The sequence below is a fragment of the Ziziphus jujuba genome, chromosome 2 (genome assembly GCF_031755915.1).
Source record: "Ziziphus jujuba cultivar Dongzao chromosome 2, ASM3175591v1".
Classification (NCBI taxonomy): domain Eukaryota; kingdom Viridiplantae; phylum Streptophyta; class Magnoliopsida; order Rosales; family Rhamnaceae; genus Ziziphus; species Ziziphus jujuba.
This window is the reverse complement of record NC_083380.1, coordinates 4,099,644-4,114,891: the sequence shown is the minus strand read 5'-3', so window position 1 is coordinate 4,114,891 and position 15,248 is coordinate 4,099,644. Positions and strand designations below refer to the sequence as shown.

The window sequence follows — 15,248 nt, the reverse complement described above, 5'->3', positions numbered from 1 at the left end:
AACAATGATACATAGTCTTACACGTTCAATTTATTTATTTATATGGAAATTAAATCCAACAAATATTACGGGGTCTAGGAAAGAAGTTTTAATTTTGAAAACATGAATTTGACCGGATGAAATATTGACTATATATATATATATATATATACTATATAGTCTAAATTTATTAGACATAAAGTAAATTTATATTTGCAGTGGTCAGACACCACAAAAGGCCTTCAAAGGATTATCAAACTGCTTCTTGACAGGGTCATGGGAAGTCATGACAGAGCGAGTGAAAAATCGAACAAATTCAGGATGATCAAAAGGGTTATAGAGCAATGGATGTTCATCATCCACCATTTCTTCTGGTACTTGAATGACTCCATTATTGAAAGTGAACAGCCCCATTGAGTATCTATCTTTATCTCCTGATATGTTCACTCGATGCTTGCAAGCTTTTACTCTGTCATTGCTCCATACCTAATTGACCAGTTGGTAATTAATTACATCTCAAATTCAGTAACTAAATCCAACAAATATGTACATCTATGCTCACAAGAGTCTTGGACTATTATATAAGTCTCTACTTTTAAGTACTATTAGGTTGATGTAGGAGCCTTAATTACTAACCTGCATTCCCTCACAAGCCAAGAACACAAAGTGTGAAACGTCGGGTTCAATCGCAATCCACGTGCCATCGTTTGTTTCTACCTCCAAACCAGGATTATCAATTTGATGAACTATTGTTACGAAGCTGAGGTCCTTATGAGCTGGAAGCCTTATACTTTTTGACTCGGTGTCACGAAGTTTAAATTTGAGGAATCTAAGAACATGACTGATGGAAGCAGCAAAGGAGGCATAGTGCTTCCCTGCACCATAGCTTTGAAATACCATTTCTAGTACCAATTCATTCAAATCTCCTAATATCTTTGCATAAGAATTAACAACTTCACTGCAAAAACGTAATTAAGCAACTAATTAAAACAAAAAGTTTAATTAACTAGATGGTTCAAGATGATCATGATGAAAATGTAACCATTAATTACATACCAGAATTGGTCGTTTCCATGAGGCCACATGAGATTCGTGAACTTCTGTGTTTGTTCAACAAATCTTGCATTGTCGATGCCCATGCCCTCGCGGAGTGGTGGCATTTCATGTTTCCGAGTATAATAACCACGAAATGGTTCATCGCTAGTATTTTTCTTTTTGGTTTCCGTGGGAAGGTCAAACATATGTTTGGCTTGGCTCGAAAGTTTGGCGGAAAGTTGAGGAGAAAGTCGATCATATTTTGCCACAAAACAACCATAATCCTCCAACGCATACCGAATTTGGTTGCACATGGAAAGCCATGAAGATGAACCATTCTTGAAGTTTTCGCTAGAGAAATCTATAACCGGAATTTGAGGGATCTGTGTTTGGGAATCCATTTTTTTTTTTTTTTTTTAACTTGCTTATCTGTAGAAAGTATATTGCTAAAGTGATAGATGTGCTTCTGAATTTTATCTTCTTTTTTTTATTTATAGAGGTTTCCATGCACATTTTTCCTATTTATTTTTGTTAATATATAGTTAATTGATGGTGATGTAACAAAATGCTATGGAGATATTTAGCTATTTATTAAGTTATGATCAAAGTCTTCTAAGCAATTGATGGAAATTTAACATACAATTTAAAAAATAAGAAGTCAAAATGAAGGCTATTAACCGTTCAATGTGTTATGCGATACGTGTAAGAAACATTATATGTAATATACAATAGATAAGAAGAATGGAAGTCAAATGGAAAATCAAGTAAAAAACAAGAAAATCCATATAAGTGATGAAGACAAATTGTTGACCAAAAAAAAAGAAAAAAAGATAGGAAACAAATGGAATATTGGTTGATGCTTCCTTTTCATTAAACATTTTCATTCAAAATAGTATTATATATATATGTATGGAAGGTTGGTTGGTTTTTGAACTTTGCATTTAATTTCACCAACCTGTTTTAATATCGTTTATAACATATACAATCGAGCTTCCATAAAACGCACTACCGAAGTCAACATTTGAAATTACTAATATACAACAATGAGTCTATAATATAGCATTTTTCTATTATATATCCAACGCAAAACTAAAATTTTAATCAATTTAATATATAAATTAAAAATTAAACTAATAGTCAAAATGAAGGCTATTGACCCTTTTTTTTTTTTTATTCATTTTATTCAAGCGCATATGTAAAAAGTAACATATAATGTTTTAACATTAATTTCCATTCTGAATTCATTGTATTATATGGGGAATTAATGGTTCGTTGATTGGTGCATTTCCTTTTCACTGAGCACATTTCAAGCACTAAATGGTTCTACTAGTATTATTTCTAAAATCCATCCGAGTCTTCGCTCGAAATTGTTGCGTCTAATTGGGTAATATATTTGTTTATGATTTTTACTTATCTATAGTTTGTTTAATTTAATTTTAATCAGTATCAATAAAATTTATTAAACATCTTAATCAACTATAATTTAAATAAAAAAAATAAATAATATTATCAAATTGATCACAATTTTAATTTTTTTTTAAAAAATCTGTACAATTATAAATAAACAAAATAGAAACCAAAGAAAATAAAAGCTCCATGTGGATCCCACCTCATTTTTAGTTGAGAATATGGACTGTTGGAAGGAAGTATTATAGATTTTTTACAGTGTCAAGATAACAAAATGGATGATTTTTTTTTTTTTTAAATTTTATTTTGGACAACTAGCTCTGTTTTATTCCCAACCAACAAAGAAAATAGGACCCCACATAAAGAAACTAAAACCCACACATGGATCTCATTTTCCTCTTTTTTCCTTTTTTTTTTTATAGAAAAAAAAAATCTTTTGATTGTATCATAAATATCAGATTGTAGTTCTACGCCCCACTATATTACAGCATGGGATCATCTGAAACACTAACAGGACTTGTTAAAACTCGAACCTTAATTTCTGAATTCATAGATATAAAAGCTGAGAAATTTCTTTCTGTTAATCTACTTTATCTACCACCTTCAGTAGTATGGATCTCATTTTCCTCGTGAGTTGGGAATTCCACGCTTCTATTAAGTATAGTACAATATGTTTGACACGTCAAGACATTGAATGATTGAGTGTCTCTTATATGCAGCCTCAACACAAATTCTACTTTTGAAAAATACATATTCTAGGTGGAGTAGACAAATCTTGGCAAATTGAGCGAGTGAATGGTGGGGTAATATCTTCCGAAAATGTTTTTCTGACCTGGATATACAGAAACTAATGCCAGTGGTAGCCCCAAAATTTGTTGTCAAAGTGGATAATCATTGAAAAAAAAAATCGAATGTTAAAACTATTTTTTAATGTGTATTTGAAGAAATAGTGTAACCAATTAGTTCTCAGTGAAAAAATGAAAAAGGAAAAATCTTACCAATTAGGAATGTTTAATTAAAACAAATTTTTTCTTTGAAAAAAAAAAATGATGTAAAGGGATTGAGAGACAAACAATATATGAAAGATTCATATCGTTTATGAAAGAATTACGTCCAAACATGCATGAATTATAAGATTTTTTTGTATCTGTGTGTTTTCTGTTGTTGGACCAAATGAAGCAAGTTTGACGTACCTAATTTTGCCGAAAGTCAATTACTAGGAGTGGATGCCTAATGTTGAATTTGATAGGGAAAAAAAATTACCTAATGTATAATTTTTTTTTTCTTTTTTTTTGATGAAAGGAAATATTATTGCCAAAAGGAACACGAAAACCTCCAAAAGAGGATTAAAACAAGCCTAAACAGGAGCTAAATATGTCTGAAAACAAAATATCTGAGACCTCCCTTGGGAGATATTCACAGCAAAATCTCTCCAAATTAAAAAACAATCTGTCATTTAAAGCTAATTTAGCTAAACAGTCAGCCAACCTATTAGCTTCTTTAAAGTTCCAGCATAACAACCAGTTGAATTTAGCAAATAAGGAGCGAAGGAAGATGAAATCATATCTGGTATCCCATCCAAAAGAGTCTTCCAAAACTATGATGTTCTCTATCACTGAGGCCGAGTCAGACGACCACTTCATCTTATTCCAATTCCAATTACCTAATGTATAATTGGTACGTACTCTTCGAGTCAAACGCATGTCTAATAAGAAACATATATTCTAACATTAATTTCCATTCTGAATCGATTGTAGTGTGTGGGGATTTAATGGTTCCTTGGTTGTTGTATTTCCTTTTCACTGAGCATAATTCAAGCAATAAATGGTTTTACTATTATTTTTAAAATCCATCCCACTCTTCGTTCGAAATTGTTTGACTAGATGTCTTTTTGGCTAATGTGTTTATTTTTTATATTTTTATTTATCTATTTAGTTGTATGTAGTTTTATTAATTTAATTGTTAGTGAGTATTTATTAAAGTTTGTTAAATATTTTAACTAATTACGATTTAAATGAAAGAAAAAAAATCAAACTGATCACCATTTTTATTTTTTTATAATTTTTTAAAATGCTCAACAATCTTTAACTGTTATTAATTAATATTAATAAATATTTGCACACTTTAAATATATTAATAAATACAGATAACCTTGATACTTGCACACTTTAAATAAATAAAAAAAAAGAAGAAGTTGTAATTTAATGTGCAATTAAAAATTAAATAGTCAAGATGAGTAGACCCAGCTTTTTTTTTTTTAATTAATTTTCTTTTTAACTTAACTTTTGAATTTACTAATATACAATAATAGCTAGTCTCTGAGACCGATGTGAGACTTACGTACGGTAAGTCCATCCACAATCTAAACCTCCGAATATGGGTGGTTATATCTATAAGACAAGGTTTTAATTCCAAATATAATAATTAATTTATCTTGCAGACTTCCCAACGTTGTATTACTACTACATATTAATTTTTAGCCAAAAAAAAAAAAAAACTAATATATATTAATCAAGTCAAGGATTTCACCAAAAAGTGAAAAATTAAGGAGTAAATTTCTTGTTCTCGCTGCTGGCGTTATACTCCCAAGTCCCAACTTACAAAGAAAGTAGGACCATACAAAGAAAACAAAACCCACATATGGATCCCATATATATACATCGTGAGTTGGGAATACCATACCTCTCCGAGCATTGTAGAATATGTTTTACAAGTCTAGACATTGAATGATTGAGCCTCTCTTATATGCAACCTCAACACAAATCCTATCTTTGAAAAAATATATATTCAAGGTGAGTAGACAAATCTTGGGAAATTGAACGAGTTAATGGTCAGGAAAGATGTTGCAAAAATGTTTTTCTGACCTTGGTATGGAGAAACTAATGCCAGTGGTGAGCCCAAAATTATTATTTTTTTTTCCAGGGGACATCATTACACAATTAAACATTAAATTGTTTTTTAATGTGTGTTTTGAAGAAATAATAATATAGATAAAAATGCGAGTCTAACCAATTAGTTCTCAGTTGACGAGAAAAAAAAAAAAAAAAAGTAGAAAAGTCTAACCAATTAGGATGTTTACTAAAACAAATTTTTTTCTTTGAAAAAAAAAATATATATCCATGTATATATATATATGATGTAAAGGGATTGAAGGTAAACGAAATCTTTTTTGAACATTAACCTCTAATAATCATGAAAGAAATGTCTTATTTAAAAGTATCTCACCATGAATCTTCCAAATTTAACATATATTTTAAATAATAAAATTAATCACAAAAATAAATGAAAAATAATAAAAGAAATTGGTCATTGAAATCAAAAGTTTACATAAATTTCTATGTAGAATAAATCAAAAGTAATAAATATTATTTTGAAATATATATTTTTTAATTTATATATTTATTTTTGTGTAGTGTGTTTGATTATGCAATTTGGCAAATTCATTATATAATGATTGGAATAAACTAACAAAAAAACAAAAGTGTAAGTATGACAAATTAAATGCAAAATTTAAGTTATCACATTAACCCTTAAACAAATAAGATATTTAAATGGTTATGACAAATGCTAAAAATTATAATTTTACCTCTCATAAGTTTTTATTACCCTTTACCTTCTATAAGTTTTAATTTTTTAAATCCGTTTAAATATATAAGTTTTAATTACCCTTTTGTAAGATATTCCAAGCACAATTTCTCCAAAAGAGGGAATATCTTTGGAATATGAAGATCAGTCCGATTACTATTTGACCTGAATTTCACCAAGTACCCCATATGGTTGCAGTTGCATAAGAGTCCTCAACCACGGGAAACCATCTTGTTCCTCCTCATCAAAATGGGGAAATAAATTCTTCAAATTATACAGCTTATATAATTCCAAAACTTCACATTTCTTCACTAATGGATAAATCCCACTCTGTTTTATAGCATCGGGCCTAACATCTTCAAAGTGAAAGGAAAGTTTCTTGGAACAAACTCCACTTTTGGTATCCGAACATTTAAAACTTTCAAATATCGAGGAATTAGCTTACCAAGACTTGTGGAGGTTTTCTCTTCATTTCCCTCCATAGAATTCTAACCGTTGAAGCAGAAAATCTTTAACTCTTCCAATGTGGTTAAGCTTGAGAGTACACTGCGTGGAATTCTCTCAAGCCCGATACGTTCTTTCATATCCAACACCTTTAGATGTTTACCTATTTCCACTGGCAACTCTTTGATCCAAAAACCAATCAAGCTGAGGATTTCTAGCATCACCAATCCTCCAATTCTTGGAATATCTCCTAAAACACAATACTCCAAATGCAAGGTCTGAAGGTTTTATAGGATTTGCAATGATGCTGGAAGTGATAAGACAAATTTGATTCTCTTGGATTTGATATATATTTCTGACATAAATACAGATAAAAAATGCTCATATTTATTTCTATACGAACCACAAAATCATTTATCACTAGTATATTTCTTTTTTGATTTCTGTTGGAAGATCAGCAGTATCATTGGTTTAATTGGCTCAAAATTCCTTGGAAAGTTGAGGAGAAAGTTGATTATATTTTGCCACAAAACAACCTTAATGCAGTAATGCATGCCAGGTTTGGTTGCACAGGGATTGCTCAATCTGGTATGCAATCGTTTTTGTTAATAACATTTGCTGCACTAAGAGAAACAGGGCATCAAGTATAAGCTATCAGCCTCCTAGAGGTCTTTCAATGAGTAAACACTTCTTGATGGGCTGCAAAGGGAGAGTGCTTTTCAACATGAATGAAAATATAAAAATAAAAATTAAAAAACCGCTTAAAATTAGACATGGAATTTTAAAGCAATACCCAGTGAAACATTTTATTGGTGCAAAGCACAATGAACAATTAACGTTGCAATATCCGATATTGAATAAATATTGATGTTGCAGTATCCGATTGAAACTTCGGGTTCAATCGCAATCTAGGTGCCATCGTTTTCTTCTACCTCCATAGCAGGATTATGAATATGATGAACTATAGTCGCAAGGCTGATGTCCTTATGAGCTGAAAGCCTTATACTTTTCGATTCGGTGTCTTGAGGTTTAAATTTGAGGAATCTAAGAACATGACTGTTGGAAGCAGCAAAGGAAGCATAGTGCTTCCCTTCACCCTAGCTTTGAAACACAATTTCTTGTACCAATTCATTCAAATCTCCTAATAACTTTGCATAAGAATTAACAACTTCATAGAATTGGTCCTTTCCACGAGGCCACATGAGATTCATGAACTTGTGAGTTTGTTCAAGAAATCTTGCATTGTCAATGCCCATGCCTTCGAGGAGTGGTGGCATTTCAGATTTTCGAGTATAATGTGTTAGAGAAAAATATAAATATGAAGAAAGCCCACCTTCCATCAGCTTAAGCTTTTGGAATAAGTGGTATTTCAACATGATATCAGAGCCAGAGATCTAAAAGGTTCCGAGTTCAAAACTGGAATAAGTGGTATTTCAACATGACATCAGAGCCAGAGATCCAAGAGATTTCGAGTTCAAAACTCAAGAACTCCAAAAAAAAAAAAAAAAAACAAATGTAAGGACTCAGAGAAGTCTAAAAGAGGCGGGCCTCCATTTGAGGGAGAGTATTAGAGAAAAATATAAATATAATGAAAGCTCATATTCCATCAGCTTAAACTTTTAGAATAAGTGGTATTTCAACATAATGACTACAAAAAAGATTCGTCACTAGTATTTTTCTTTTTGGTTTCTATGGGAAACTCAAACATATCTTTGGCTTGGCTCAAAAGTTTGGTGGAAAGTCAGGGAGAAAGTTGATCATATTTTGGCACAAAACAACCGTAATCCTCCAATGCATACCGAATTTGGTTGCACATGGCAGCCAGTCTTGGAAGTCTTCCCTAGAGAAATCTATAACCGGAATTTGAGGGGCCTGTGTTTGGGAATCCATTTGTTTTTTCCGCCTCAAATTAACTTTCTTATCTGTAGAAAGTATATTGCTAAAGGGATGGATGTGCTTTGCAATATTATGATGCTATTTATAGAGGTTTCAATGTACATTTTTCCTATTTATTTTTGTTAATTTATAGTTAAGTGATGGTGATGTAACAAGATGCTATGGAGATATTTTGCTATTTATTATGTTATGATCAAAGATTTCTAAGCAATTGATTAGTGGATATATACAAATATATATATATATATATATATATTATATGATATCTTCTAAGTGATTTAAAAACCTAGTGATAATATAGCTTGATCTGATAATTGCTTTAACATAATTTTATTTGTAACCTACATAAGCCATGATGCGATTGCTTATCGCTCTTTATATTAGGATATTATATATCCAATGAAAAAAGAAAAAAAAGGAAGCAGTAATTTAACATATAAATTAAAAATTAAGTTGTCAAAAATGAAGGTTACTAACTGTGATTTATTATTTAAGCTTATATGCACAAGAAATATTGGGATTGGCAAATAAGAGAAAAGGAAGTCAAATGGAGAATCTAGGTATATATATATATATATATCTAAAAATTCCCAGAAGAGAGATGGAAATGAAGGCTAGCTATTGACCGTTTAGTTTGCTGTGCTATATTTACGAGAAACAATATATGTAATTGTTAATAGATAAGAAAAATGGAAGTCAACTGGAAATTCAAGCAAGAAAAATCCCAGATCAGTGATGGATACAAATTGTTGACCAAAAAAAAAAAGGAGAGAGAAGGAAACAAATGGAACATTGATTTATGTTTCCTTTGCATTAAACATTTTCATTCAAAATTGTATTATACACATATGGAGGGTTAGTTGGTTTTTTTTCCTGTGCATTTAAATTCACAAACCTGCTTTAATATCATTTATAACATACACAATCGAGCTTCGACAAAACGTACCTAAGTTAACATTTGAAATTACTAATATACAATGTCAGGACCCGTCCAAAATTCCTCACCAGAACCCTAGATAAGTCCTGATCGCAGAAAAATCCTACGGGACCCTCCAATGGAAAATCCGGCAGAACCTCCCCTAAGGGTTGGATTTATCACAAATTTCCTGCACTGAAAACACACTTCTATATTCATCCCCTTATTCCTCCCGCGTTACTACAATATGATTCCACAAATTTGCAGCACTCCAAATGAATAACAGTAAATCAATGCATAATTAATAACTAAATGTCCAATACAGTATACAGAGCATTATACAAATAAATGTGGAATTAATACAATGACAGATAAAGAAGTAATACAAGATGGAGAGGAAAAAGGGAAGAAAATGCTTCTTGGACTTTCGGCAATGTGCTGAAACGTCGGGCTCATCCCAGACGATCAACGTCTCCCAACCTGAACCTAGGGGAACGGAATTTAAAAATATAAGATACTAATCATCTCAGTGAGTGACCCTATCTACTGTACACTTTTAATATTAATAATATAACAAATAAAGGAATTTAATTAATACCAACAATTAAATAAATAAATAAATAATAAATATTTGAAAGTAATAATTTCTCTCATTCACTCCGTTGGAAATGTTCCCTTTTTAAAACATTTTCACAAAACTTGTTATTTGTATTTTTCGAAAACCAATGGATCAATTAATTTAATAAACAATAGATAAATACCCCAAATATAAATAAAATATAATAAAATATAATAAATAATTTTTTGAACACTTTGGGGTTTGAAATTTCTATCCGAAAATTTATACTTGACGCACCATACCATATACCAGTGATGCCCTCCGATACCCAGCGTCCCGAGCACCGACTGGCGGGAAGATTAAAGAGAGAAACTTGCATACAACACTTCGGTGTCCTGACAGCGCCGCTGTTGAAACCGTCATCCCGGCCACGGAGGGGGGTGGCTATGGCCAATATCAAACTTGCCTGCCCTCGGTCCAATGGCAACTCAGGGGAGATATAATAACTTGCGCGCTAATCCACATATACAACCAGAACACCAATACTGTATGAGTGCGTCTAAAATAATTATTAAATTTTTTATTACCGTACCGATTTTCCAAAATCACTGTAGGAAATATACCAGTTTTCAAATTCATCATCTCACATTTTCTTTTAACATTTCCGGTACGAAACCATCGATAACGATATAAAAATAATTTTTCTCGTAACACGAGGTTCCACAAATAATATTCTACGGCATAATTATAAAATTTAAACCACCAATTAAACCAATTATGCCAAAAAATAATATTAAAATCCAAATACAATTAATTAATGAAAATACTTTGCTCATGTGTAATAAATACAATTAAATCACAATAAAATAATAATCGGAAAATTCTTAGTAACCCAAAATTCCGTTTAGCATCAATGGGTAAATATATATATAAAATAATATTTTTTTCCCTATTATATTCAAATTCCACCACATGAGCACAAATTCCAGATATCAATTTAACACCACATAAATATAATTAATTACTCCAAAATATTTTTAAAGGTGGGTCACTCACCTGAAACATGCAATTAACCTAAGATCCTCCATGGGATCAATTCCACGACGCACACGTGCTCCTAGAACAACAATTCACACACAGTCAAATAAATTAATATTTTATTCGGGTAAATAATACCTCATACCTGGGGGGTTAAACACAAACGTTAACCAAAATTGACGAGTAATATACCGAATCGAAGCTTGAGTGACGAGGATTACGAATCCGGTCTTACTTCCCGGAGATCGGACCCGAGGTGGCCGGAATCTCGCCGGAAAGCTTTCAGCCTTTAAAGCCTTGATGCTCCCAAACCGTCATGAATCGGAGGAAAAGGATCCCGGATCTGAGTTCAGGGGGTTGGAATTAGTAGGGAGGGACCGGCGGTGCAACTGGGTACTTGCCGAAATAGTGATTTCCCGGCGAGCTGCCGCAATCACGGGCAACCGTAGCCGCCGGCGGCACTTCCAGTGGCTGATGGCTGAGATTTTTGGGGGGTTTGTAGATCGAGGGGAGAGGGTTCCAACGGGACCGGCAGTGAGGCAAACAGAGGCCAGACGGCGAAGAGATCTGGGTTTGAAGCCACCGGAAAAAGCCCCGATCCGGGCGCATCGCCCGTCGGTTGGCCGTGAAATTTTGGGGTTTGGCCGGGAATGGGGAGGCGCTCCTGCCTGGCGGACGCGTGTGACAAAATTCGGCCGGAAAAGTTGACAACTCCGGCGGCCGGTGGTCTTTCTCTCTCCCTCTCTCTCTTTCTCTCACCTCCCCTGCCATTTTGGCAAAATAAAAGCCATCGTGGGTAACACTGTTCACCCACGTGGACCTCTCAAATGTCGACACGTAGTGTTTCACTGTTCACCGATTCAAAAATATTAAAATATTACGATATTCGGAAAACTTCACACGTCCATAACTTTTCAACCCGATGTCCAATTTAAGCGTACCGCTAGTCTATGAACTTGTATTGACGAGAAATTTACAACCATATAAAAGTCAAAACAAAATTCTACAATGATAAAAAGTCAACTCCCGGTACCTTTTGGACAGTTTGAATCTCGACTTGTTTTACCCATAACTTTCAAACCGTAGCTTTGTTTCGATGTGCTACTAGGCTATGAACTCATGCCAATGTGTACTTCATAACGGTACCTTAGTCAACCTAGAATTCTATCCGAGTCAAAAAGTCAACCTTTAATCCCTTCGGTCAACGGTCAAAGTCAAAGTCAACGGTCAACCTCGGTCAACGTTCAAGAATTTCGATGTGGTTTAAGACGGGGTGTTACATACAATAGTGAATCTATAATATTTAGCATTTTTTATTAAATATACAATGGAAAACTAAAATTTTAATTAATTTAATATATAAAATAACAATTAAATTAATAGTCAAAATGAAAGCTATTGATTTTTTTTATTAATTTTATTCAAGCTCATATGTCAAAAGAAACATAATATTTTAACATTAATTTCTATTCTGAATCCATTGTAGTATAAGGGGAATTAATGATTCCTTGGTTAGTGTATTTCCTTTTCATTGAGCATATTTCAAGCAATAAATGGTTTTACTATTATTTTTAAAATCTATGCGGGTCTTCGCTCGAAATTGTTGCCTAGATGTCGTTTGGGTAATGTGTTTGTTTTTTATTTTTATTTATCTGTTTTGTTTTATGTAATTTGCTTAATTTAAATTTTAATTGATATCAATTAAAATTTATTAAATATTTTAGTTAATTACAATTTAAACTGAAAAATAAAGAAAAATATTAAATTGATCACAATTTTAATTTGTTTTTTCAAATTTATAATTTGTTAAAATGCTATAAATTTTCACTGTTATTTTTTATTTTTATTTTTTAAAAAATTATAAATTATTCCAAATTTCATTTTTATAATTCGAATCTATATTTTTATGATATAAATAAAGATAATCAACTATTGAAATTATCTTCTTTATCAATTTTTACTGCTATTAATTAATATTAACAAATAATCGAAATGTGCAAAATAAAACCCACACGAAGGAAATAAAACTCACATGTGGGTCCCATACGGTTGGAAGTGTGATAAATTTTTTACGAATGGTTTTATTTTATTTTTTCTTGGACAACTTGAAATTGTATTCCGTTAAGAAGAAGAAATGGGCACCTCATCAGCAAGGATACAAGAATAAACGAACGAGTTGGACTCAGGCCCTGTAAAAGTCCAAAGCAAACCTAGACAGAGGGTCTGCAGCCCAATTAGCTGAACTAGGCACATAACTAATTCTACAGCAAGGAAAAAAAAAATAAAAATAAAAAAAATATATATTTAAGGATTTTAATATCTTGAATGATAGCACCAATACTCCATTCACAAGACAGCAATTCAAAGCTAGCTTAGAATTATCAGTTTACAATAAAATATTAGAATAGGCTAGACGTTGTGCGAGCAGAAGATGGTGAGAAAATAAAGCCACACCTAACCATGTGAAATTTTTTTTTTTTTCAATTTTTATAATTTTATTTTTGTATTTTGCTTTTGTTTATTTCTTTTTTTTTTGTTATTATTTTTTTAACTTAACTTTTGAATTTACTAATATACAATAACAGTGAGTGTCTGTGACTGAGACTTACGTACGGTAAGCCCAACCACAATCCAAAACTCCGATCGGTGGTTAATTCAATAATAGTATTTAATTCCAAATGTAGGAATTAATTTGTCTTGCAGAATTGCACTATGATGAAATGTTATATTTAATATTCGAACTTTTCCCAACACTATAACTATTAGAAATTATTCAGTTGTATAGGTTTATTTTATTACGTTCCAATTATATTATATCAATTTATCAAACATAACATGTTATTTATGTTATTTTTTGAAATTAATATAATTAAATTTTAAATTGATAATTTATTTATCATTAACTAAACTTCCTTATTTAACCCATTTATTAATATATTTAATTTCCTTTTAAAAAATAATTATATTATTACTTTATTATATGCAAAAAATAATGTCATTTAGTTTATTTAAAGTAAGTGTATATATATATATATATAAACACATATTTTTGAGCTTAATTTGATAAAATGAAAGGGATATTTTTTTTCATTTTTGAAAATGAAAGAAAGATTTTTTTATACCTTTTTTTTTTTTTTTGGTTGCTACTATTTTATAAGATATATATATATATATATATATACAAACCAATTTTCCCAAAAATGCTTAATAAAGCAATAATATATATATATATAATAACACTTGTATTTGAATTTTTTTTTTTTAGATTGTTTGAGAAATAAAATAAATAAGACAATTCTTTTCAAAAAAACTAAATATATTACTAGAGGAACTGATTTCTTTTAGATGAAATATTAAAAGAATTTGATTTGTTAACTAATAATTTTCCAATTTAGAATTTAATTATATTGAAAGTCATTAAATAATATAAACAATGAATCATATTTAATAAATTAATATAATATAATTAGATGAATTCACTCTTGGCATAATAAATCTATCCTATTAAATAATTTTTTGTAAATTACTATATATATTAATTTTATTAAAAAAAATAAAAAAAAACTACCATACCAAAGAATCAAAAATTAAGGAGTAAATTTCTAGCTCTAGCTGGAGTTTTATTCCCAACTAGCAAAGAAAGTAGGACCCACATAAAGAAAATAAAACCCACACATGGATCCCAATTTCCTCGTTGCTCGTGAGCTGGGAATGCCACGCTTCTCGATGACATTGACTGATTGAGCCTCTCTTATATGCAGCCTCAACACAAATTCTACCTTTGAAAAATAGAAATTCTAGGTGAAGTAGACAAATCTTGGGAAATTGAGCCTGTTATAATGGTGGGGAAAGATGCTGAGAAAAGGTTTTTCTGACCTGGGCATAGAGAAACTAATGCCAGTGATTGGCCCAAAGATATTTTTTCAGAGGGGGGACCATTATAAAATTAGACTTCAAATTGTTTTTTAATGTGTATTTTGAAGAAATAATAATATAGATAAAAATGCAAGTCTAACCAATTTGTCTCAGTTAAAAAACAAAATAAATAAATAAATAAATAAATTCTTAACAATTAGGATGTTTACTTTTCCTTGGGGAAAAAAAAATGATGTAAAGGGATTGAGAGACAAACAATATATGAAAGATTCATGTCGTTTTTGAAAGAATTACGTCCAATCATGCTTGCATTGTATGATTTCTTTGTATCTGTGTGCTTCTTTTCTTGGACCAAATGAAGCAAGTTTGACGCACCTAATTTTGCCAAAAGTCAATTTCTAGGGTCGGATGCCTAATGTTGAATTTGATAAGGAAAAAAAAAAAAAAAAAACTAATGCAGAAATATATATATATATATATTTGCTCTGAGGAAAAAAAAAAAAAAAACCTAAT

General features: G+C 31.1%; 1 protein-coding gene across 1 annotated transcript; it reads right to left on the bottom strand.

The window, feature by feature from the left end:
- Window positions 1–104: 104 nt before the first annotated feature.
- On the bottom strand, window positions 105–1,415 carry LOC132800662 (deoxypodophyllotoxin synthase-like). The gene is made up of 3 exons (XM_060814872.1): window positions 1,036–1,415; window positions 616–937; window positions 105–465 (listed from the first exon to the last, which is right to left on the bottom strand). The coding sequence occupies exons 1-3, from the start codon at window positions 1,413–1,415 to the stop codon at window positions 202–204; spliced, it is 966 nt and encodes a 321-aa protein (XP_060670855.1). The 3' UTR covers window positions 105–201.
- Between the last annotated feature and the right edge of the window lie 13,833 nt (window positions 1,416–15,248).